This window comes from Leptonotus elevatus, chromosome 22, assembly GCF_054856555.1.
Source record: "Leptonotus elevatus isolate MCC_2025b chromosome 22, RoL_Lele_1.0, whole genome shotgun sequence".
Taxonomy (NCBI): domain Eukaryota; kingdom Metazoa; phylum Chordata; class Actinopteri; order Syngnathiformes; family Syngnathidae; genus Leptonotus; species Leptonotus elevatus.
This window is the reverse complement of record NC_141260.1, coordinates 549,296-573,310: the sequence shown is the minus strand read 5'-3', so window position 1 is coordinate 573,310 and position 24,015 is coordinate 549,296. Positions and strand designations below refer to the sequence as shown.

Genomic DNA, 24,015 nt, shown 5'->3' with positions numbered 1-24,015 from the left:
AACCCTAACCCTAGTTTAAACCCCCACTTTGAAACCCTAACCCTAGTTTAAACCCCCACTTTGAAACCCTAACCCTAGTTTAAACCCCCACTTTGAAACCCTAACCCTAGTTTAAACCCCCACTTTGAAACCCTAACCCTAGTTTAAACCCCTACTTTGAAACCCTAACCCTAGTTTAAACCCCTACTTTGAAACTCTAACTCTAGTTTAAACCCTTACTTTGAAACCCTAACCCTAGTTTAAAACCCTACTTTGAAACCCTAACCCTAGTTTAAAACCCTAACCCTAGTTTAAACCCCTACTTTGAAACCCTAACCCTAGTTTAAACCCCTACTTTGAAACCCTAACCTTAGTTTGAAACCCTAACCCTAATTTAAACACCTACTTTGAAACCCTAACCCTCGTTTAAACCCCTACTTTGAAACCCTAACCCTCGTTTGAAACCCTACTTTGAAACCCTAACCCTAGTTTGAAACCCTACTTTGAAACCCTAACCCTAGTTTAAACCCCTACTTTGAAACCCTAACCCTAGGTTAAACCCCTACTTTGAAACCCTAACCTTAGTTTAAAATCCTACTTTGAAACCTTAATCCTAGTTTAAACCCCTACTTTGAAACCCTAACCCTAGTTTAAAACCCTACCCCTAGTTTAAAACCCTACTTTGAAACCCTATTCCTAGTTTAAAACCAGACTTTGAAACCCTAACCCTAGATTAAACCATTACTTTGCAACCCTAACCCTAGTTTAAACACCTACTTTGAAACCCTAACCGTAGTTTAAACCCCTACTTTGAATCCCTAACCCTAGTTTAGATCCCTACTTTGAAACCCTAACCCTAGTTTAAACCCCTACTTTGAAACCCTAACCCTAGTTTAAACCCCTACTTTGAAACCCTAACCTGAGTTTAAACCCCTACTTTGAAACCCTAACCCGAGTTTAAACCCCTACTTTGAATCCCTAACCCGAGTTTAAACCCCTACTTTGAAAGCCTAACCCTAGTTTGAAACCCTAACCTTCGTTTAAACCCCTACTTTGAAACCCTAACCCTCGTTTGAAACCCTACTTTGAAACCCTAACCCTAGTTTAAACCCCCACTTTGAAACCCTAACCCTAGTTTAAACCCCCACTTTGAAACCCTAACCCTAGTTTAAACCCCCACTTTGAAACCCTAACCCTAGTTTAAACCCCCACTTTGAAACCCTAACCCTAGTTTAAACCCCCACTTTGAAACCCTAACCCTAGTTTAAACCCCCACTTTGAAACCCTAACCCTAGTTTAAACCCCCACTTTGAAACCCTAACCCTAGTTTAAACCCCCACTTTGAAACCCTAACCCTAGTTTAAACCCCCACTTTGAAACCCTAACCCTAGTTTAAACCCCCACTTTGAAACCCTAACCCTAGTTTAAACCCCCACTTTGAAACCCTAACCCTAGTTTAAACCCCCACTTTGAAACCCTAACCCTAGTTTAAACCCCCACTTTGAAACCCTAACCCTAGTTTAAACCCCTACTTTGAAACCCTAACCCTAGTTTAAACCCCTACTTTGAAACCCTAACTCTAGTTTAAACCCATACTTTGAAACCCTAACCCTAGTTTAAACCCCTACTTTGAAACCCTAACCCTACTTTAAACCCCTACTTTGAAACCCTAACCCTAGTTTAAAACCCTATTAACGTGATGTAGTTTAAGATGGGGGAAAACTTGCAAAATCTCACTTATTTAAGCATTATACATCAGACTAAAAATAATTGCCGTGCAACACTTACCTCAGACGAGATGAAATGGGACGAGACCGTCGTCGATAACCTTCTAAAATAGTCTCATTCAAGCGTCTCTAATTGGCCACAGCACAGACAAGCAGAAAACGACCAATCAGGGAAAAGAGACAAGACAACATGAACTCCAACTATCAGCAAGGGGGTCCATCGTCTAGAACCTTCCAAAATCAAGCGAATGTCATTGGCCACAGCACAGACAGGGAAAAAAGCGGACCAATCAGGGTTAGGATTAGAAAAAACCGCGCGAGAGAAGACAACGCGAAGTCCCAACTATCACAAGATGGGTTGCAGCCGGAGGGTGAGGTTGGAGCGCGCTGCATCCGAGGAGACCAGTTTAAGGGGGCAACTGCGCTGCGTGCAGCTGCAAGGTTCAATAATGCGGATTGTGTCATACAACACTCGCGGGTTGCGAGTAGGACATACTGCTACATACAGGACAGGCTGTCTGGTGGTGGATGCGCTGCTTGACCAATTGTATGTGTTTTTTGCACATCAACATACAAAAATAAATACATATAAAAAGATAAAAATTGTAATTCAAACATCCACTTTTTTAACCACTAAAAAGAACCAACCATTGTCTAATTCATATCTTTGTTTTCAGTGTTAAGGGAGTGACACATATTTTAATTACTATGCATTTAAAAAAATCTGATTAATCTGTTATTTTAATTTCAGCAATTATCACCTGTCTAAATTATTCAACACAGACAAATCTTTACAAGCGATGAAATATTTCTACAAAAAATCCAGTATTATATATTTTATTATTGGCTACATTGTACATGTCACTGATTTTTTTTTTTAAAGTATATTGAACATAAAACAATCTAGTTAAATGAACCTTCCAATTTGAATTTGTTGATTTACACCATTAACCCAATTTTATCAACATCTTACAAATTACTTTTATATGTGTATGTGTGCCCTGAGGAAACAACATGCGCACAGTCACTGTTTGTGCATCTTGAAGAACTCATCAATATTATAAAAGAAAACATTTACTTTAGCAAAGGAAATGGACAATTTTTAGTATTAAATAATAAACCATAATCAGCAAAAAACACAGTAATAGTCACGCTACAAATTTGGAAAATAATCAAATAAAAACATTTTGTGACTGAAAAGTCCTGGCTGTACCTAATCAATTGGCCAAGATGGCCGCCGCCCCGGGTGGGCAGAGGGGAGAGAATCCTTGGTGTACCTAATTAATTGGCCAAGATGGCCGCCGCCGCCCTGGGTGGGCGGAGTGGCGAGAATCCAGGGTGTACCTAATTAATTGACCAGAATCCTGGGTGTACCTAATCAATTGGCCAAGATAGTAGTAGTAGTAATAGTATTTGCAATAGTAGTAGTCGTATATAGGCCAAGCCTTGAGTACACCAAGAAAAAAAGGGGCTGAGTTGAGCTCAACAGTGAGAGATGATTGGCTGAGGCAGTTGCTATGCAAAAGTGACAGACCATTCACGCACACACATTTGATTTTAACTTGTTGCGAGACGTCACGCACCCACATTCCATTGATTTTGTATAGGATTACGCTCACCTCAAACAAAAGCCTCTCACGACTTAACGGTTGAAGATGCAGATTCCAGAAATGGCTCGTTAGAACGGCAAGGGTTTGGGGTACGCGAGCATGTTCTCAGTTTTTTTAATCGGATGAAAAATGACCAAATGAGAGCAGGTTGAAAACTTATGATTGATCGAAAACGAAAAGGGAAAAACGGAGAAAATAACATTGAAAAGAGATCGAAATAGTCCGACTTCTCCTCGCTTAAAGTGAAAATAAAGGTACTAAATGACACCTTAGCCAAATAAAACTTAGTTTTTCAGAAAGCAGAGGCTTGTGGCTACAAAATGTGCCAATTTGATGTCTAGTGAGCAAAGATTGTGGCCATGGTGACGAGTTGAAGTGAAACTTTTGGAAATAGATTTTTTGGTTCCCGTCACTGAAGCCTTAATTAGTCACACTCTAAATAGGCGACTTTCACCCCTTTGCTCACTGTCTTTGAACCCGCACAGGGGGGAGAGCTTTCATTCCTTAATTTTTTTTTTTGACACTGAGCTAAAGATGACAAAAATTCCAACAAAATGAGCTAAAATTCATATCGGAGCTAAAATTCATATCGGTCGGTCAACGTATGTGCGCGCAGCGTGTCTTGGAAAAAGGTGCTTGATTGGAGTTGATCTCTTTCGGTTTCCCATTCATTCCTATGGGACTTTATTTGGGAGTTTTTTGGGAATAGCGTCCCCATGGTAACTGGGAATTCCCTTGCGGAAAAATCGGTGGAAGATTAAAAAAAATAATAAAAAGAAGAAGAAGAATAATACTAGAAAAATTTCCGCGGAAATTTTGAATGGGCCTGCTGACTCTTGCAAGGTGGAAAGATGCATGCTCTGAACTGTTTGCCAAATGTTGGTGTACTTTACCTCTCAATTTGTGTCAGCAGGAATAGAGTTCAGGACAATTTGTAATAACTGCAGTTATTACATGTGTAATGGCTTCCCTTATGTCTTGATTGACATTTTAGTCATATCAAAAGGGAATCAGTTTAATTTCTTGCTTATAGTGTAAGTGATTAACTAAAATATAAAATGCAATATACTGTATCATGGAGCAAATACAGTATGAATGCAGTGTTTAAATTTGACATTGCATATTAAAAGGCATGTTGGTGCTGATCAATATTGCAGGAATATTACTCCAAAGTACATGTAAAACGGCTCTTAAAAGAGCCGTTTTGGGTCTTTGTTACACAGCATCTTCATCTTTTCCTGAGCACACAAAGGAACAAGTTGTTAGAAAATAGGCAGCAAAACTGAACAGTTAAAACTTAATCTAAATACTCATCCAATACACATGTGACGGTTTTTCAGTGAGGAATCCTGTAGAATAAATCATTTTGGTCTACGTTTGCGGGATCCCTTTTTTCATCTTTTCTCTCCACCAGTTGTACCAGACATAACAACCTTGATATCCTTGGCCATGTCAAGTAGCGCCCCTTGCTGCGCTCCATCCACCTGTATTGCATGTGAAAATGAAAAATGAGTGTTCAATGTTTGCCTAGATCAATTCAGTAATCAATCATCACTTACCCTCGCAGTTCATCCCTTACCATTGCAGTTCATCCCTTACCATCGCAGTACCTCACTGACACCAACACTTTTCATTGTGTTGTAGTCACAATCACAATAAGGACAAACAAAACATTCAAGTCCAAATGCACGATGTCCTGCTAACAGAAAAGCACACTGATTAAAAGTACCGTCATACAACACTGCTCAAAATAAGGGAGCGCTTAAATGGCATATCCCATGTCTTAAATTCAATTTAAAGCTCAATACGTTTAGAACTAACTAAATGATAAATATGTCTACAAAAAAAATGATTGGCCGCTCTGATTTTGAGTGTAGTTCTGTTATGACACAAATTTTGAACGAGCAAAGGATTTAACTTTTCAGCCTTTACAATTTAAAGTACAGTATCCCCCTCTTTTGAGCAGTGGTATGAAAGGCTCAATAACATTTGCAAAGGCACACTTGTGAAAATGGTGCCCTTGCGATCTACAATGAGCTGACACAAGAAGTTAACACACAGTAGACCGGACTGTGGTAACTGTAATAAGTGTGCAGAACGCAACAATCTGGGCGAGATATGTAAATGTGATCAATCAGTGTCTGCTTTCCAGTTGTGGCCTGGGTGATCAGCTGTGAAAAGCCTCTGGACTGAAACAAGTCCAGAATGGATTTCTTTCCCTTTGAAAGCAAATCCTCATTAAAGTCTCCGCAAACAACAATAGGCTGGCAGTCCATCACGGCCAAGGCATCCAAGAGACTTCCAAGGTTTGGAAGAAAGGTGCCAAGACTCAGGTTGGGTGGCCTGTAGACCGTAGCTATCAAAGCCTGGACGGGAGCGTCAACCCTGATGACAGCAAATTCCAGGTCAACCACATTCCGAATAAACCGACGGGGCTCCGCTTGAAGACAATCGCGATAATAGACTGCGACTCCGCCACCCTCTTTTTGGGCCATGTCCAGTCTATTTGAATATGAAACTTGTCTGTTGCGCACAAAAGTGCTGCATGCCTCCAGTTGCAAGGGAGGGGGGAAGAAGGATCCAGACAAATGAGTTTCAGTGAGGCAAAGGACATCTGCCAGCCTCAACTCATGATGAGACTTTAAGTCGTCAATATGAGATGGAAGGCCCTCTGTGTTGTGATGAACAATGGTCAAGGTGGGAAAAGCAGTTTGCGGCATTTTGGAAAAGTACAACAATGGTCTTGTACTTTGGAAAGAAGCGCGCGTCATACTGTCCATTGCCGTCGTGATGTTGGGATTTGCATAGATTTTGGATTCGTCAAAGTCTATGACCCTCAATCCCTGAAGTGACGTCGTGCGGCTTAGGGCAACATAGGCCATTCCAGGTTCAAACACACGCTTAAGAGACACCACTGCAGAGGTCATCGTCATGCCTTGCACTTTGTGAGCCGTGCATCCAAAGGCAAGCTTCATGGGGAATTGCCGCCTGACCACGCCTTTCATGCCCAGGTTTTCCTCCGACCTTTCGATATAGACCAAGTCATCCGTCGGCCCCAGAATTTTATCACGCAATTTCTGGCCCGCTTCGGGATTGTCTAGCCTCAGTCCGAGCAAGGTCACTTTCTCCGCCGACCCCTTTGGGGCGCTTTGAACAATGTTGCCTATTGTGCCAAAGGTCCCGTTCACCAATCCGTCCTCGACATCCAAATTCCGAAGAAGCATAACCCGTGCTCCTACACCAGCTTGAAGAGCATCCGGTAGATCCCTTCTCGACCCCATGATCACTTTGGTCACGGTGACCATCGCCCCCGACCGTGGGCTCTTCCTGTAGTCCTCTGCGGGAATATTGACCACAGTCAATTTGAGAGCAGCCACAGTTGCTGCATTGTGCCTATCCACCTCTTTATTGGTGGCAAAGATATGCAGAGTATCCGCAGGGAGGTCTCGCGCATCCGTGACAGCCGTGGTGAGTAACGCCCTGTCACCATCGCCGAGTGGATCAGCCTTCCCCTTCTCCCTGATCCTGTTCAAAAGCGACGTCGTCTTTTTGCCGCATGATTTGAGTAAGCTTGACCATCTGAAAATCTGTCCAGAGGTCAAGAAGATCGTTGTCAGAAACGCAGAGGGGTTTGGACCTTCCGAGGGGTGGCAGTTGGTAGAAGTCCCCAACTGCAAGAACGGAGATGCCCCCAAATGGTCTCTGGTTGCCCTTGATTTGCTGAAATCTCCAGTGGACATAGGCAAAGAGTTCCTTGGAGACCATGGAAATCTCGTCGATGATCAAAATTTCCACGTTGCAAAGGGTTGCTCTCAATGCGTCCAACGTATTCCCCAGCGCCTGGTAAGGAGGCTTTAGAGTCCTGGGGAGTTTCAAGAGGGAATGAAGCGTTTTCCCTGAGATGTTGTAAGCCGCCGTGCCAGTAAACGACGTCAGCAGCACAGCAGGCTTGGCCATATCCGCTTCGTCGCGGAACCTGGGAAGCTGGCGGATAATCTTACTGGCCTCCTGGTAAATGCACTTGATGACATGCGATTTACCACAGCCAGCTCCTCCGGAGATGAAATAAAAGAAGGGCTCGAGGAGACGATCCGAAACGCGTTTCAAACACCACTCGCGCACAGCGTAGAAGACGGACGCTTGCGTTTCATTGAGACTGCGGTACATGTTCCTCACAAATTCGGCGCTCAACTTTGGCGCCTCAAACACCGGCAAGACCGCGCCGCTACCAGGAGCGTCCTGGTAGGCCGGAACCTCATCTTGCGGGTCTTCCTGTAACGGATTAGATTCGCGTTCGGTGGCACACTCCAAACGCTCTGCTTCTACCTCCGGCGCAAAAGTGCTCCACGCGTTGAGAACCGCACGAAGCTCTTTCAATTTTTCGAAGGCATTGTCCACGGTCTTTCCCCGTCCTTCGTACCGCCCCCGATTGCGGTCGAATATAGCCCGCACCCGACCGAACTTTGATTCCCGGGCACCGTAGAACTCCTCGTACGTTTTGAGGTTTTCAGACCTGAGCTCGGCGTCGTCTCTGTGGGGGAGGTACAATTTAAGATGGGTCCTGTAATACTTCTCAGCATACTTTTTGATTGAGAAGCGAGTGAATCTGATGACGGCATCTTTTCCAATCCGCTTCTGGATGAATCCCTTGCCGTGTGAGAGGGGAATGACATTCTTGCCCTCAATCTGCTGACCGTAGACGACCCGGTATTCGGATGCGAATTCGGCGAGACACATCCGCTCAAACATTGCCGTTCTAGGTCTTGCCACATATTTGTCTGGCAGACCAGACATCCACACGTTGTCTGCGTCCGGATGCATGGTCCTCAGTCTACTCATGGGTAGACTCAATTTCACGCCATCCTCAGCAGTCTGGATGAAAACTACGCTGCGCGAGCACTTCTTCAGAGGGAGACTGCATGTCCGCGCCACCGCTTCTTGAGCGCTCACCTCTCTGTGCTTGGAATACGCCGCCATTATTTTCCTCATCTCGTCCTTTTTGTCGACAAGAGGCTTTGTCTTCAAGTCTTTGACGACAGACGTGAGGCACTCTGACATCTCGTGCTCCGGTTTGGAAATGTACGACATCATGTACATGAGACACGCGACGTCGAGCACGTACTGAATATCCATGTTGGCGTTCCATGCCCGCAGCAGATGTGGGTTGTAAGCATTGATCCAGCTTTCCGTTGGAGCACGCTTCAACATGACAACCATTCCGGAGGTCAGATTAGTGACGCTGTCCTTGTAGCTGTCCATTGTCAAATTGGCCTTTTTGAGAAGCTCCGGCAAGTCCTGCGGGACATCCGCGTCCATGAGGATCTCTCTGATGCGTTTGAGCTCTTCTTTAGCCTCCCTTTGTTTTTCGGTGAGGCGCGCCGATTTGGCCGCCTGCTTCCCATGCTGGCCTTCCACACTCTTGTCCGTTGGGACGTCTTCAGTCTCCGTCTGGAATGGCAACGTGATGGTGGTTTGGTCCATCGGCAGTTTGGGGTACCCAAATCTGCAAGAAACGTTTCCTTTCCGACAAGACTTTGTGTGTTTTTTGCTGTGTGCCTGAACGCTGGTGACAATGTCGTGCAGTTCAGGGTCCTCAATCGGGTCTGGTATTTTGCAAGTGATGTACTTGTCGATTGAGTCAATGGCTTCTTGACAACATCTGAGGTCGGGTTCTTCGATGACTGGCGCACCCTTAATCCAGAGCAGCATGTGAGCGTGCGGACTTCCTCTGGCTTGAAATTCTACACGATAGAAGTGGTCTTCTACCTGACCCAGGGACTGTGCAGGAGACAGGATGAATGCCATAAGAGCATCCATCCTTTTCTCAAAAAGGCGCATCACTGTGACCGGATTGCTGCGAAGAACATCGCATTTGGCATTCCAGTCGAGATGGGAAAAGTCCCCTTGTTCGCCTTGCTGCGCTTTGACGACCTCGATTACTTCAGGCCATCTCATTTCCGCAGCAGAAAAGGTAAGGAAGAATGTGGGCTTGCCCAACTGCCTGGTCATTGCATGGAGGTCCCTAAGGGCACCCTCCCAAAAAGCCGGCGTGCCTCTCAAGGGCTGCATGAAGCGCATCGCATGCTCTCTTTGGATGAGCTTCTCCAGTTCATCTTTGTCCTGAAGCATCCGGTTTGAAATCTTCTTCCCATCCCGAGTGAGGGCTGTCCCCTTGCGGGCCTGAATGGACATGCTGTTGGTGGCCAGATGCGTTTCTGTCACAAACTGCGCAAAGAAAAGGTAACTTTGATCTTTGGCAAATCGAGTGTCAACGGAGAATAACCTTGCATTGAAATACAAACTGGGTGACAGCTTAATTTCTCTCGCCTCATCGAGTGAATTCTGTCCTGTTGGGAACTGAACGGGAAAGGCCATGGCTTCGAGGTTTGGCACGGCAAAAAATCCCACCGGCTTGTTTCCTTGAGCAGGAGCGATGCTAAATATGCCGTCCCCATATGACAGCTTTTCCTGCGCGATGTCAGGAGGCTGCATACAGGTGTCGAGTGTCAAGCCCGGCCTGAGCTCCTCTTTGCTCTCTTGGGGTGTCTGTTGGCCTTTGGTTGCGGGGGTGTTGCTGCTCTCTGGCTGTGCATCGGCCTCAGGGATGTCCTCTTCTCCTACCCCCTCGTCTTCCTCTTCTTGGAGACTTTCAAACTGAGCGCTTTCATCTATCGATACAGTTTTGTATTCTGCATGAATGCGTTTCAGTGTCCTCAGCGCTGCCAAGACATTTGTCATGTTGACAGTGTAAAAATGCTGGTAACCTTTGTACACAATGCGGCGCTTCAGCTTCACCTGGAGAAGCTGGGCCTCACTGTGCGGCCTTGGGAGGGAGTTCACTACGGCTTCCATCTCTGATGGAACGCACACCACAGAACCGTGTACGGCCCTTTGCCGTCCTTTGGGCAACGCAACAATCTTTGCAAAAGGGATGATTTTTGCAATTAGCTGTCGTTCAAGTACATTTAATTCCGACAGCTCTTCGGGAATGGGTGCCAGTGCCAAGTTATTTGCCACAGGTATGACAAATCCACTCCTGCATCCGTTCTTGAGGAACGGTACATAGGGCGGGGCAACTACAAGTGTGAACAAACTGGCCTGTCAAGCACGCAAGCGCCACATCAACATTTTTGGTGTATCTGGCTCGTTTGCAACGCTTTACTTGATTGGGGAAAAGCGCACGGTGGCACACTGTGCAGATATACGTAGGCCCATGCCGAACCCTTTCCCGGAAAGAAGCGATGGTGGCTTCCATTTCTGGATCTACGAGTGCCTGCTTCAATTCCACAGAGACGTCTACTACACCATTTGCCTGATCCTGCTCAATTTCCTGACACTGGGGAATGACGCGACTATATTTATTTTTGATTTTCACAGCACAATTTAACTTGTGGCGAATACGTTGCAGCGCGTTTGAATCACGCCTGTCCTTTTTGTTTTGTAAACAGCGCCTAATATGAGAAAGCCGAATCTTTTTGGTACCTCTCTCGCACGTAATTTATCTTTTTACTTTGAAAAGATATATCCTTTCTGTACCTCTCTTGCATGTACTTTTTGTGTTTACTTTGAAAAGAAATATCCTTTCTGTACCTCTCTTGCATATAATTTTTGTGTTTACTTTGAAAAGAAATGTCTTTTCTGTACCTCTCTCGCAAGTAATGTTTCCGTTTACTTTGAAAAGAAAGGTCATTTCTGTATTTCTCTCTTACGTACCTTTTCATCAATATCTTCTGCTTTTGTTGAAAAGCAAGATTGTGTTGGTATTTATTAATCGGATATTGCTGCCGTTTTGCCTTAAAAGCAGAATCACTGTTATATCTATTCTTTTGATAGAGCTTCTTTTTTTCCTTAACGCAAGGATCACTGTGATATTTAGAATTAGATGACAGTTGTCGTTGGCACTTACGAATGTGTTGACGTTCCCTATACAAATGTTTTGCACGCCGACTTTTACTACATTTGGAAATATCTATATTAACATCCAGCAGTTTGAGTCCTTGCTGAGGTTCCGGAATATTTTGACTCTCATTAATTTGACTTGCTTGGCTATTTGGTTCAACATGTACCGCACTATGTAGCTCTTGATTTGGTACAATACCGATCACAATTTGTATCGCTTTAGTTGGGGAATCACCTAATTCAATTAGTAGCTCTTCATTTGCCTTTGATATGGTTGTAGTAGAATCCCGATGCGTGTTAATGGAACTGCCGTCAATATGAAAAGAGACTGGCACAAACTCATAGGTTGCAAACCGGCCATGTCCTTCAAAAAGCTGACGCAAATGCTCAACCAAGCCACACAAGTGAGAAAAAGTCAACATAATTGCAGTTCCGTTTGGGTGTGGCAAGCCCACTTCAGATCTGGAATGTGAATCAAATAACCCAAAGTATCCTGATCTGTCACGGAATACTGCAAAACACTCTGGATTCACAATCAAGAAAGCAAGAGTGACATTTTGTGAAAAGCACTCAAGCTGAGCTCCAAGAGACAATCCCAAGTCTCTTTTGGTATGACCGTCATCTATGACATAACCAACGCTGAGCTCATGCATCTGTACATTATAGACATTGGTGTCCGTCATGACTTGTTTTGGCATCTCCTCGACAGTCAAGTGATCATTCCCAAAGTTATGGTCCAAAATCAATTGCTGTTTAGCACCCACGTAAAGAGAGTCCCCGTGTTCAAGCACTCTGTCAAGTTCAAGCGAATTAAACTGCAACCCCTCAGCATGGAAGGCCAAGAAAGTGAGAGCCATACAAGTACACTGGTGGTTGCGAGAAAAACTTGAGTACCTTTCATCCATCTGTGAATGTGTGGCCCTCACGGATAGCGTGCGTTGAGGAAGTCCCACAGCAGGATCCTGAAATGATTGAAACCATTTTAATTATCTTAAATTCTAACTAATATAATTTTAAACATTTCATATGTTAATGGTTAATGTTGTGAGTATAAAAAAGTTACCTCAGTCCCAGGACGACGGGGGGATGATGGTCTGGAAGGAACCTCCGCAAGGGCTGGCCTTTCCTCTGGCTGAAACGACAAGCAAACAATAATTCTTTAACACACAGCACTTGAGTGAAGAGTCACTAATTTCTGTTTGTGATTTTAAGTAAGACTTCTCAGGGCTGATAAGAATGCAATGCAAACCTGGTGCTCTCTCCGTGTGCTCTTATGGGCTGGCCGCTGTCGTCTGTGCCCTGCGGTGGATGTCTAACAAGAAAGAGCAAAAAAAAAAAAAAAGAGAAATATATATATTTTTGCTTTTACTGCGAAGCATTGTTACGACAAGAATGGACAATTAACTATACTTTTTTTTTTGTCATGAAGATAGATATGTAAACATAACGGGCAAACAAAATAGGAAAACGTAAATACCTTCTTATCCTTTGGATCCTGGGCAGTCCTCAGGGCTGGAAAGATGAGCTGGAGACAGCTTGTCCATCGCCTCCAACATGGGTGGGCTGAACCAGAGAGGGTTCAATGGGATGTTGCACTGTAAAAAACACAACAAAATAGAAATAGAGAAATAGAATTTTAACATGTGCCATGGTAAAAGGCTGAATGAATCCATGATCACCATCACAAACCTGGAGAGTGCCCATCCACCCAGTGGGCCCACAGGTGACCTCAGAGTCCACAACCGAGCTGCTCTGAAATGACTAGTGACATTATTGCAACACACATTCATAAAATTTAAGGTTTTCAAAAACATGTTAGGAGGTTTTCAAAAACATGTTAGGCTTGCGTTTACCTCCTTGGCCTTCCCGACGAGTGTCCAGTCAAAAGGGTTGGAAGGCTGAGGCGCAGTGACCTCACCCTTAACAACCACTTTTGGTCTGAACACTCGAGCTGGTGGCGAACGCTGAGGAGCAGCCGGTGCAGGTGGTGCAGTCCTCTCCATCCGCAGGTTGACGGCAGCCCACAGCAACCGCGCAAGCACCGACATCCCATCGCTGTCACTGAGGTGTACCTTCCAGACATGATCAGAAAAAATATTATACATCTACAAACATACTTTTGATAGGAGGAGCACTAATAAAATGTTTGTTTTTTGCAGCAATTAATGTACTTACCCTGTCTCTACACCACAAGTGAAGATGTGACAGCGGGAAGTGGCCAGCAACAGATAGGTAGCGAATACCTACAGTAACAAAGAAAAAAAAACATTAGCCCAAGAGTCCCCCGCTGAGACACCAATGAAATCAGATCAGGAGGTGACTTAAAGAAAAGTAGAACACTTTGTGTGTGAAAACAATTTTCAACATGAAACGTACCCATAAGTGCTGCCACCCGGTTGTACTCCTGGCGAAGAAGGTCCTGCTGGGCCAGCTCGACGTTCAGACGAGGGGGGAAGTCCAGCACAACGACCTGCACAAAGTTTAAAACTGTAAAATATACATCTGGAGCAAGATGAACTTTCATTCATATTCCATCCTTCAATATTCATTAACTGTTTAACTACGGGAAAAGGCTGAAATGTATTTTAAACAGAACATATTTGACATATGCAAGTACATACTTGAAATGTAAATGTATGATCTATATAAAGGAAATGTGTGAACTTACGTTGGGCCAGCGGCTGCAGACGGTGTGCAAGAACTGGCCAAAGTCAGCCGCTGCCTCAGCGATGGGGCGGCCCAAGTTGTTGCTGGGAGCCAAAATGCAGACCACCTCGGGTGACCGAGGCAGAACAGCATTCAGCACCTCAGCACGCAACTCGGAGGCCCTGGCACCCGGGGTGGACATCACGGCAAACGAGAAACGTCCCTCCGGCATCTTCACAACCCCATCGGCAATGGCTCGCAGGTGGGAGTCACCAACAACCAGGACAAACTATTACAAAAGAAAAAAAAAAAGTAGTAATTGAAAAAAGGAAAGAGGTAATTTAAAAAAATAGACACAAATGAAGGTTGTTAATTTGTTATAAAGGCAGAGTTGATTATAAAACATACCGTGTTGTCCTGGTTCAGTGCTGGAATGACCAGTTTGTGCCTCCGCCCAGTCACAGCTGAAACTGGCCATTCCCGAACTCTGTGGCGCCAGCCAGTGCCTCTGCCTAAAATGATGCACACACAGAATACCATGTCAAGTCTCAACTTCAATTGCTGACAATGCACAGTACAAGTACATGTTCCACTTTGAGTGTATATGAACCTGCAAAATATTGGAATTGTTTAAAATAATCAATTGTAAAACTGCTGCAAAAGCAATTAAAATTATGACTGACCTGGTACCAGAGCCTTGGCACAAACAGGGGACACCTAAAACATAAAGCATAGACATTACACAATTGTAGGCATGTGCAGTCTGTCAAGGAGGGGAAGCTTGAGGACCCAAATGCGGGAAGACAGGGCGAGGAGGCAGAGGCTCAATCAAAAAGGGGATTTTAATTTCTACAAAACAAAAGGTGAGATCTAAATTGCACGGAAAAACATAATATGGAGAAAACAAGGCAAAACGGGCAGCATGACATGGGGGGAAAATTCAAGGCAAAAACGGGCAGCATCACAGGGGGAAATACAACAATGACTCGACACAGACAGAGGGGAGACAGCAGACTAAATACACAGACTAACGACACAACAAGACACACCTGGGGCAAGACACAAGTGGCTGAGGGCACTGATTGGATCACACGAGGAAGGGCAGGATCACACTTAAACAAGACCAAGGGAGACACACAAGGAAAACAGAACCCAAAACATGACAGTCACCATAATATAGAGTAAAAAGCAAACATAGGTTGTAATGGTTAAATTAGTTTCAATTAAAATTGACCAGGTATTTTGTACATACAAGTGATGTTAATTCAGGCCAGGTTTATTAATGAAATTCTTAATCACAAAAGAGATTCAAGGACTTAACTGATACTTTTGTTTGTGTCTGAAATACAGTCACAATTGCTCAATTTTGCTAGAATTTTCTGATCAAATACATGAGCAGAAAGGCAGCAGATTGTACCAGATTAGATTATAGTATAAAGGAAGCATATAGAAATATGTTTTTGACAAAACAATGACATACACTGTTTAGATAGACATGAAGTCTAAAACAAAACATTAGATATTAAATATAACCGTCTTAGTTATTATTTACATCTGGTCTATGTAACTTAAAAGAAACCATGTGAAATATCTGTGTCCGGGCTCGGCATCTCACAAATTTGTGATCAATGTTAGTGAGTTCATTTTTGACATCAGTAAAATTTTTGAAATCTTGTAGAAAACAGACTTCATCACAATTAAATTCAGAATTAGTTTGACATGAATAAAGCAATGCACAAATATCGCTCAGTCATACACTCTATATTTGTCAAACTATGCCCTGGTACCATGGCATAGTTGGTACATGGTACTGGTACATGTTTCAACACATGTGTTGAAACATGTTGGTAGTCCATTTTTAATAAAGGATTTTCTTACATTACTATTGAGTGTCTTGAATACACAGACTGCTTTTTACATAAGCATTTTAGCATTTTTTTCTGCTTGACTCTATATTTGTAGCCGGAAATAATGTGTATTGGACATTAACAAAGTTAATTGCAATTTGCCTGCTGTGGAACATACCTGGTGGGCAGCCACAGTAGAGATATGCGGTGGGGAGCGGGCGTCCACAGTGGCGAGCCGACTGGCTGGAGCTGAAGTTCGGACTCTGGCCTTCTAAATACACATTGCAAATGTTTAGGATATTAAAAAAAAGTGTAATAGTAATAAAAAAATGATAAACTGTTGCTAAAATATAGCGTGAAACTCGTACCTTGTTCACTGGAGACTGCATCGTGGTCCCATCACTGGTGGCAGAGGGTGGGGACCGAGGCTGAAAACAAAATATACAGCACATTGAGGACCTAGCAGTGTGACTCAAAATAACTCAACACAGAATACACCACCGCCAAGTGCAGAATTGAATAGAGGCAAAGTACCTGCTGGGGTGCGATGTTTGGGCTCAGTTCCGGAGCAGCAAGGTCCAGCTTCTTCCATCGGCGCTTGGCTGCCTCGGAACGCTTCCCCTTCCGCGGCATGCTGCTACAGCTACCTTTACTGTAAGCAAAAAGAAAAGAAAAAAAACTTCCCAAGACAAAGTCAAAAGTAAACTGGCATTAAAAAAAGGAAATCAATTTAAACACAACAAAATAGTAAAGTAATGATATTAGAGTGTTTGTAATGTGCTGTTGAGTGCAAGTTCAGCTGTATTTGCGTTCTAGACTCTGTGATGTAGATCTTATATATGTATTATGTTGTTTGAGGGCAAGATGGAAGCAGGTAGATGAGGTGGAAGTCCAAGGCGGTGCTGAAGGTTTGAAATCCAAGTATCACGGTCAGCAGCTTTCCAATTCGCACAGTGCTCAGCGGATCGCTAAAAGATTCAAGATAAAATTTGTAGTTAATCTCAGATGTGTATGAAACATTAAAAATGTACATTGAGTCTAATGAGGCAGTGGTGTCATTGTAATAAAAATAAGAAACCGTCATCAATTGAAGTATAGTAACATCACACATTGATTATAAATAATGGATGGGGTGAGCAGAGCCTTCAATAAATCCTCAACAATAGAAAAAATGGATCCACTATAGACTTCCTTGTTTACTTATTAACAAAGAAAACGGTATTGTAATAACATTGTTACTTTTTTTTTCTTTTAGATTAATTTCCATGAGGTGAAACGGTTTGGCAAAATGGATGGATATTCTGGATGGCCGTGAAAAAAACGATCGCTACAGAAACCAACGGTAATCTTTCAAGGGGGAAAATAAAGGCAGCTTTGACAATTTACAAATGTGTGCTGTAGTCAATCAATGAAGGTCATTTAACAGTGTAAAATACTTCCAAAATCCCTCATCGGCGCCGCTCCGCTACACGATCGAGCAGGACACGCCACTCAACAACCGACGCCCCCCTCCCCCACCACAACGACGACAGAATAGACAAAAACCTTACTGTATATTGTAGCAACGAGGGATATACACAATTGAGATTTAGAGCCTACTCAAACTTTTCTTTGTTTTTGTTTTCTTTTACTGCACATTAAAACCTTAAAGTGAGATCTGCCAGCTCTAGCTAGCGCTAGCAGGTGTAGTTAGCATGTAGGCTACCATGTCTAGCACTTAACTTTACCTATCTTGTTAAAACAGCAGCCGGATAACACAACGTTCAAATATGGAGGTAAATATGGTGCAAAACTAACTTGTGCAAAAAATTTGTACCTGTAGAAAAAAGTCTAAATTTGTATCTGTAAAAGTCGTGATTTGTATCTGTAAAAAAAATGTGTGCCTGTAAAAAAAAAATTTGTGTCTGTAAAAGAAATTCGTACCTGTAAAAAAAAAATGTGTATGTGTAAAACAAATTTGTATCGGTAAAAACAAATTTGTACCTGTAAAAGTCATGATTTGTATCTGTACAAAAATGTATTTGTACCTGTACAAAAACTATAAATTTGTATCTGTAAAAGTTGTGATTTGTACCTGTAGAAATGACAACTTGTAGTCAAAGAAGTCGCCACTAGGAGTCACAAGTGGGTTTTCTGCTGCTGTTCAGTGACGTGAGTTTTGCCCCATTTGTCGCGCTACAAATGGAGCAAAACGAATTTGTACTTGTAGAGCGCCGTGATTTGTACTCGTAAAGAAGGGGGCGGGCTCTGGTGTAATGAAGGGTTGTTTTGACCAATCAAGTGAGAAGGATTTGAGCGGATTGGAGCGCAACCTCATTGGTTTAGCGAACGACGGTGGCGGGACTCGCGGAAGGATACAAGCAGGACACATCGTCGCCAACCAACATACATATTAAGAATACTTCAGTCTCTTTTGGTTTTTGCTATTACAAGGTAAGTATTATGTTACTTCATCATTCTTTCAAATATTGTTGTTTAAACGATGGTCATCCAACCTGTTTTTATGATTAGCATCACATATTTAGCTTTCTAGCTAGCTGGCATTTGATTTCATGCTAAAGCAGTCTAGTCATTATCGTCATTTCTGGCGCCACGGACGTAATTGCATCTCATGCTTTGGAATATTGTGGCTATATGACAACAATGAACAACTAAACTACTTCATTATATGCCAAGAATGGTGCAGTGCGCTGCTCCCCTGTGTTGGTTAAAATTGTTATTTCTTGTATTAGTTAGCTGGCTAACAAACAAATTCATGTAGCTCACATATGCGCCATTGACAGGTACTGGAGGGAAGATGCACCCAATCGATGTTATGTATGTACACATTTGACTCCATAGTGTTCTTTATCTTGTTTTGCCTTCTAGAAAAATGACCGATCAGAGCAACAGCTCTTCGCTGCAGCAGCAGGTGAGCGGAATATCGCTACTGTCTTGACATTAATGGTGTGTTTTTTGTTATTATTTCTTCCTGTTTGCATAATAATGTAATCAATAATAATGCACATTACACACGACCTATACAGAGTGTCCCAAAAGTCTCTTTACAATTATAACAATTTTGAGATATTTTAAGTACCTTCATTTGTGTGAGTTTTTTTTTAAACTTAATTTAATAGACCTATATATGGGCATCATCATTTACACCAAGCACATGAAAACGGTACTCGATTTGTTGCCATGTTTGCTGCAGGTTTACCATCCATCAACACAGTATCTGAAACAAATAAATTCAATATGAATGAATACTTTAATTAACAAACACTGGTTAAAATAAAACAAATCTGTTTAAGACATCTCAACAACTGCCTTTGTAATATATTGTTTTAAAAATTGTAAACATGTTATGGACACCCTATATTTCTCTCTAGGAACTGCTGCTGAATCTTTTACTGGCCCGAACTCCATAACAGACTATCGGCTGCCCTTGAGCGTGCCCCTCTGGACCTGGACTATCTACAATTTATAATTTCACAGGACATGGTTTTACTGAGTGCACTAGCTAACCAAATTCAGATCCCTCAGCAAGTGTATGAAGCCCTTACTGATGTGCATGGTCTACTCTCTGCCCAAGATGAAATGGAGCTTCATGTAACGGTTCCTGTGGGGAGAACAAAACCTGGTTGTCCAAAAATTTTAATATGTAGGGAATATGTTTCGGAGCTCCTCAGCATAGGGCTATCTGCAGCGTACATTGCCAGACTTTTAGGAGTTTCTCGGTGGACGCTGCAGAGAAACATGAACAGCTGGGCTATGTCTGTTAGGGCCTTGTACGGTCAACTGACTAATGATGAGCTTGACAACCTGGTGTCACAAACACACCACTGCAACCCACATGCTGGGTACAGATTAATGATGGGATTGTTGCGGGCACAGGGGCATCGTGTACAGTGGCAGAGGATTCGTGCATCGATGCATAGGGTTGACACAGCAGGAATTGTGCTGAGAATGTCAGCATTGAGGTGTGTTGTTCGCAGAACATACTCTGTCCCAGGCCCAAGATCGCTGATGCATATAGACACAAACCACAAACTTATAAGGTTGGTTATGTTTTTCAAATCAAAACATATTACCTGTACATGACTTAACTATGTGCAAAAAAGTGATAATACCTAATGTTTTTCTTTATCTCAAATGTCATTGAAGGTACAATATGGTGATATTTGGAGGAATCGATGGTTTCTCAAGGAAGGTATAAATAATTGGATATTCCCTTTAAACGTCTAAACTTTTTGTCATTGAATCAGGCATTTCAATTGTGATTAGTTGTTTTTTGTTTTTGAAGACCTTCAGATTGTAGTACTAGTTTAGGATGGCTACCTCAGAAATCGGTTTCATTTTCTTTGGGAGCACCTTTGCATTTGTATTCTTCAATGGTAACATAATAGTACTGTAATACTCTTACTTACAGTCATTTTAGTTGAAAAGCTTTAATTGCACTTACAGTAACAAATCAAAACTCCATCATGTTACCTGTGACTTTATGCTAAGACTTCGCTGGCACTCTTTGTCTGAGAATTAGATTACATGTTTTCTTTTTTGACATTTTATAAAGACTCATTTCTTATGGAATCTCTTAAAACAGATGCAAGGTAGAGAATGAGATATTCTCAAGTGCCATTACACCAATTGCATTGAGTATTATTGTTGCATTTTACCTTTTTAAATATAATCCTGTTTTAACTACTACATGACTGTTAAAGGTTATTGAAATTGTATTTGTTAAGAGCTTTGAAATTGACACTTAAAATTGATATTGTTATTGTTAACGTACTTTGATCATTTGAAAATAAAAAGTACAGTTGTTTGAAGTCACAATGGGACAATTCCATTCTTCTCACATAGATAATGTATCTTGCTGTTGCAAATAATAACAGAGCCTCCACAACCCTTGCCTTCTTCAATGAAGCTGTTGAGAAGTATGGCTTACCTCAAAGGTTAGTCAGACATCATCACCTAGCCTATCCTACCCTTAATAGTGTAAATCTACCTGTTCTAACCATTGACTTGTTTTAAGGTTTTCGTTTCAGTGAAGTGTAATGCATAATTAATAGGAGTTCTCATTTTTGTTACATTTTCTTAAGGGTTCGTGGTGACCATGGGGTGGAAAATGTGGATGTAGCCCAGCTGATGTTCTCCACAAGAGGAGTTGGCAAAAACAGCTTCATTGCAGGGAAAAGTGTGCATAATCAGAGGTACTTTAGAAGACACTTCATTTTTATGGAACTACCACATTCATAACCTTGTAAGTTTACAGGGTGAGTAAAAAAAGAAAGAAAAAAAGAATACGCCAAAATCTATGCAATATTAAAAAATAATAATAACAACAACACAGAAAACTTCCGGTTAGACACATGTAAATACATTCAAATTATTCTTGTTTTTGAAGTGGTTAATGTGGCCACCACCAGCACGGGCAACATCTAGCCTATTTGAAAAAGAGAAAAGAATGAACTGAATGAAAACTTCACTTAGCAGTCGATGGCTGTAATTGGCCTGGCAGAACCTCTGTGTGTGTGATTTTATTTTTTTCTTCTTGTGGTGGTATGTTAAAGACAAAGTTTATGTTCCACCACTTCCATCAAATATCAATTACATGAAAGACCAAGTAACAGTTGCAATCAACATTGGCAACTTACGGTTGTCTTTACTGCCAGTGGTAAACACTAACACTTGTAAAACCTAAAAACTTGAAGCTATTTACGACACAAGTCCAAGCTACAGTTTTTCATTTTTGCAATATCGCATGATTTTAAATTTTCATTTGATTTGTAGCTTTATAGGATATCCCCTTGAGATGCAACATCTAATTTTCAAAGGTGACATTCCAACACATACAAATAGTAATAATGTACAAAATAAAGGTAAAGAATTCTGCTATGTTCTTTTTTTTAATCACCCTTACTTTCTCATTACTTGAAATTAATGGAATGTTTGTTTCATTTATGAAACTGCATTAATCATTTTAAACTACTTTTTTTGTTGATAACAGAAAAACAACCATTTGCCATTGAAATGCTTAAATTTAAAAGGATTTAGAACAATTCAAACATGCTCTCAAAAATGATTAAATAATTATTTGGATAGCCAAGTAGTTGATTAATTGTTGCACCCAGTTGCTTGTTTGTCCAAATATGATTCACTCTTTTACATGGTTTAAAAGGTTATCTATATGTCTTCTTTAATTAAAAAAAAGGGGGGGGGGGGCACAATTACATTGACATTACAAAATTGAACGTCTTTGGCGAGATGTCTACACAGCAGTCACTTGCCTCTACTATGCTGCGTTGCACCAAATGGAGGAAGATGATCTCCTGGACCTGTCCAGCAGTGTTCACCTTTTCTGCTGCCATTATGTCTTCATTCCTCGCTTACAAGCCCAGCTTGATGTTTTTAAAGATGGCTGGGACAGTCATCCCATGAGCAGCGAGGGAAATCGTACCCCGAACCAACTGTGGCACATGGGACTGCACTATAATGTACAAGAGTCTAATGATGTTGTAAGTACTTTTAAAAAATTGGTAAGCAAAACTTACTTTAAACAGTAGACAATGAATTGTTTTTCATATCAACTACAGGATTTGAACATCCCCCTGATAAACTGGGAGAGTAGTGGCCTTGTGTCCAGCAACACCGACTCTTGTGTCTATGTGCCTGAAACTGACTGCCCTTTGACACCTCAAGAACTGGCTGGACTCCATGCTGCTGTGGATCCAGCAGGACCTTCTACACGCATGGGAGTAGACCATTATTTGGCTGCAGTGAACTACATGCACAGTATAAACTATGTGTAGGGTCTAGCCAAGCGCTTCTGGGCTGTTATTTGTTTAAAACTGCCTGCACTAAATTACATTTTATAATTTAGTGCTATATAAAGTTTGTATTATTATTATTATTTTTTTTTAATTGCTTACACTTTAAGAAAACAACCTGTTAAAAGTGGAGCACATTCATTTACAGTAAATGTATATTTAAAAAGAAACTATTCAATCAGCAAGCAGACTCTTTATTGACACTGACATAACAATTTGGTTCATTGATTGTGCTGCAAACTACACTAAAACGCTGATAGTTATTTGAATTGTCTTTTCGTACAAATTGACAATGAACTGTAATAAGAACCTATCTAGCAAAACATCAGAACTACATTATTTAAAGTAATGAAATAAAGATTTTGATCTATACCAAACCAAAACCAGTATCAGTTGTGGCGATGCAGTTCTTTAAATGGTCACTGAATTCTGTGTAATGGCTGTAGTGGCCAGGTAACTTTAAGTTTTGGAAGCATGTAGAAGACGTGGGATGTTCCGCTCTCACCACCTCCACTTTCATATCTGGCATGGGTATCTCCCATCCCACCCAGAACTTCAGGAGTCTTTTAAGATTCTCTTGAGACTCTAAAAAAAAGGAGAAAAAAAAGTGGAATTAAGTTGTGCATGCTATTAAGTAACAATAATCAATTAGATTACTGTTTTTATAATTTAATTTATGTATTTTTTTGAGAAAAAAACAGGTTCTGCAACATCTGGGAAAAAAAGTGATCCCTGCTAGAGGATGATCATTTAAGAAAATCAAATCACAGATGTATCTATAAATTAAAATTCTGCCTTGTAGCAATATGTGTATGCTTATGCTTAATACTCATAATACAACTTGTGTTCATAAACAAGAAAAAATGGTTAAAAAAACCTTGATTTTCAACCACATTTGAAAATCTGCATTTATGCATTACAAAATGTGCACAAATATCAACATGTAATTTACCTGTCCTCACAAACTGACGCAAGTACCCCATTATTCTACATCTACAGTCAACGGAGTAACCATCTTCATCGTCCAACCCAGATTCCTCAGGCCATTTGATTAGGTCCAAAACAACCTAGGACAGCAAATGAGACAATCATTATGGCACCATAGTTGGCATTGAACCAATTCATTCTATTTTACAATTTTCTCTCTAATTTATACATATGGTCAATCCACACATGGGGTGTTAATTGTGTGAAGGCTGATGTTGTGGTCTCAACAGCCTAACAATGAAATGTGTATCCTGCTGAGGAGAACATGTGATTGTTGATTTCTCGTCAGACTTTGTTCAAGGTTGGAATTGTTCACTGAAAATGATTCCAAATCAAAATTTCCTTGGAACAAGGAAAAAACATTAAAAATGTTTGCATAACTGAACATATGATGACGAATATTCAATAATATAACCCTAACCCTAAGCAAACACTCTCCCTCTCATTTGGATATGGGCTTAAAGGTTGTATCTAACTGTGCGTCAAAGGTTTGCATGCAAGGGACTGT

The 24,015-nt window shown here is 41.6% G+C and overlaps 1 protein-coding gene and 1 long non-coding RNA gene across 2 annotated transcripts; one reads left to right on the top strand and one right to left on the bottom strand.

Moving 5' to 3' along the window:
- Positions 1 to 19,095: 19,095 nt before the first annotated feature.
- On the top strand, positions 19,096 to 20,724 carry LOC147155387 (uncharacterized; the record flags this gene model as incomplete). The annotated part of the gene is made up of 1 exon (XM_086066700.1): positions 19,096 to 20,724. A coding segment is annotated over one exon (696 nt), but the record flags the coding sequence as incomplete, so codon positions are not given.
- Positions 20,725 to 22,698: 1,974 nt separating this feature from the next.
- Positions 22,699 to 23,682, bottom strand: LOC147155386 (uncharacterized). The gene is made up of 2 exons (XR_015092278.1): positions 23,473 to 23,682; positions 22,699 to 23,105 (listed from the first exon to the last, which is right to left on the bottom strand). It is a non-coding gene; the product is annotated as an uncharacterized LOC147155386 (long non-coding RNA).
- Positions 23,683 to 24,015: the final 333 nt, after the last annotated feature.